Here is a 2,646-nt window from a genome sequence, read left to right on the forward strand (position 1 = left end):
GGTCGTTAAACATAAAAAGTGGTAAGGTAACATATAAAAGGGGTACCATACACAAGAATATACACAACTAGTAAACACAAGTTAAGGGCAACCATGCCATTGTCAAATTACAACCAAAATACATGTTGAAACACGAGCGGGATATTGTTTATGTTTCACATGAAACGTACATACGTTAAACTAAGTAACGAAGAACATACTAAGCTTCACCAATCAAGTTGCAAAAAGTAGCTTACCTAAATAAAAACGACCATTGGATAATGCGTGTTACACACGTAACAATTTTACTGTTGCATCGAGGTGCAAAGTCCAAAATATTGTTACATGTACATAACACGTGTCAAAAGTTGGTGTCTGGTCAGCGATTGTCGTCAGCTAGCATATATAACTAAAGGGCAGATCAAGACCCCATGTCATTCGGGTTGGGAGGCTGATTGATGCTATCGGGATCAGTGAATTTTTTTGCAATTATGGGAATCATGGCCAGTGACGTACTTCATGCAGGTTCGGCACAGTCGAGCAGCCTTTGGGGGTTTTGGAGCTGGCTGGTTGCTGCTACCAGTAATGCGACGGTGTTTACCACATCCTTTATTACGCGCCACATCAGGGTTATTCACCACAACCTCGTTCTCTATTGGATGCCCAATCAGTTCTTCTAAGACATCCTCACTTGGCACTTGGGCTGGCATCTGGATAGATCCCTTTGTTAAAAAATTCATTTTGATGAGTTTTAGTTGTTCAAGCAAGGATGAAAGTGAATCAACATCGTTTCGAACAACATCCACACAGTCGGAGACCACGTCAATAATCTCAGATCGCATAACGTCCTGTGGTTGCGTGTCTACGCCATAACGACTCTGGGCGGAAAACACTCTCTTTGGCAATATATCACGCCGCCACATATCAGATATGTATTGGGCTGGGATCGTATCAACATGTTGTAAGCGATATACACAAAAGATGTGGCGACAGAGGTAGCCCATGCGAGTGAAACCATGGCATGAACAATCTACTGTCCTATCAACGTTATTAAACTTGACCTGCATATTATAAAGCTAAACCAATATTAGGTACTGTAACGCTACGGTGTAAAAAAATATTATATGTAACATGTGTTAGGCAGCCTATTGTGAAAAAAATAACCGTGAAAACGTTGTCTTCATGTGTGACAGAAAAAACCATTGTGCCGTCTTCGGCCGCTTGGTTTGAGATGTAGCAGTAAAACTTTCCCTTGAGGATTTCCTTTCGAACAACGTGAAAAACAGAGTGAGTATAAATAGCGAACGCATGTTCTTCAATGGGTAGATTGCTTTTGCCATGGAAAACGATGGAAGAATATTTGAAATGAGCAACTCTTTGGCGGTAACGTTGTGCGTCAATTCGCGTGTCATAACATAGCAGCCATTGAACCAGAGTATTTGCGCTGGTAGAGTTAACTTTGAAAGCTGCATTTGAACTTTCGAAACGTGAAGTCGTCTTCATCAAACAACACATAGGGATGTCCCTGAAGTATGCGGGTACCCAACTTTCCCTGATTTCGTACATCTCATTGAGCCATTGGTGGTCTTGAAGTCCAAATTTTTCCAGCAACGCTACCCATCGCGATTCAAAGGTATATGGCTTTATGTAAACATTCCAAATCAGTCGATGAATGCAAGCCCTCACATCAGTGTTTTGCAACAGGTCACCCGCAATCTGTTAACAATGTTAACGGAAAAAAGAAACAAGTCGACAATAAGGTACTGAAAAAAAATAACTTCGGAATAATAACTCAGTGCTTATCTTTGACCTTGGTTGGTAGCTTTTTCATAATATGCCACATGCAAAGCCTGTGACGAGATGTAGTAAAGACTTGTTGAATAGCCTGTTTCATCGACGGGTCCTGATCGCTTAAGATCAACCGGGGTTCAGTCCTATGTGCTTTCAGGAATGCTTGGACTACCCATTTATAAGATTCAACAGTCTCATTTAAAAGCAACCCAGCACCAAAGGTCACACAATGCATGTGGTTGTCTACTCCAGTGAATGGTACAAAAATCATGTTGTACCTGGGGAAAAAATAGGGTGGGTGGTTAGCACAAAATCATTTTACATATCGGAGGTAACACTTGTAACAAGTGTCAGAACTCAAAATAAAATGCATATTCTTATTCGAATCCTTAAACATTATCCAGATACATGTCATAATGCAAGTTGTTATTTGAAAAAGATAGACAATTTTAAGATGTGTAACACATGTAACAACTAACTATTGTTTTGAAGTAACAATGAAAAAAGATATCTTTGCTGTTACTTCAAAACAATAAGCAATTGTAACATGTGTTACACATATTAGGAAAGATTGTAATATAAGAGCTACATGTGTAACACATGTTACAACTGCCAATTGTTTTTAAGTAACAATGAATGAATCTTTTTTCACAACATTATGCAGATACATGTAAGAATGCCTATTGCTACTTCAAAACAATAGATAATTCCAACATCTTTAAAGGTGTCAAAGATGTAAAAAATGCAGATATGTAACACATGTAACACATGTTACAAATGCTTATTGTTTTGAAGTAACAGAAAAGATCTCTTTCTTCACCACCATTTATCTTAATAGATAGATGTGAAACACATGTAATACGCCTAACGTTTGTT

General features: G+C 38.7%; 1 protein-coding gene across 1 annotated transcript; it reads right to left on the minus strand.

Moving 5' to 3' along the window:
- Positions 1-449: 449 nt before the first annotated feature.
- Positions 450-1,545, minus strand: LOC110924884 (protein FAR1-RELATED SEQUENCE 5-like). Its single transcript, XM_022168863.1, has 2 exons — positions 1,144-1,545; positions 450-1,040 (listed from the first exon to the last, which is right to left on the minus strand). Exons 1-2 carry the CDS (start codon positions 1,543-1,545, stop codon positions 450-452), a joined length of 993 nt encoding a protein of 330 aa, XP_022024555.1.
- Between the last annotated feature and the right edge of the window lie 1,101 nt (positions 1,546-2,646).

Source organism: Helianthus annuus, chromosome 17, assembly GCF_002127325.2.
Source record: "Helianthus annuus cultivar XRQ/B chromosome 17, HanXRQr2.0-SUNRISE, whole genome shotgun sequence".
Lineage (NCBI taxonomy): Eukaryota > Viridiplantae > Streptophyta > Magnoliopsida > Asterales > Asteraceae > Helianthus > Helianthus annuus.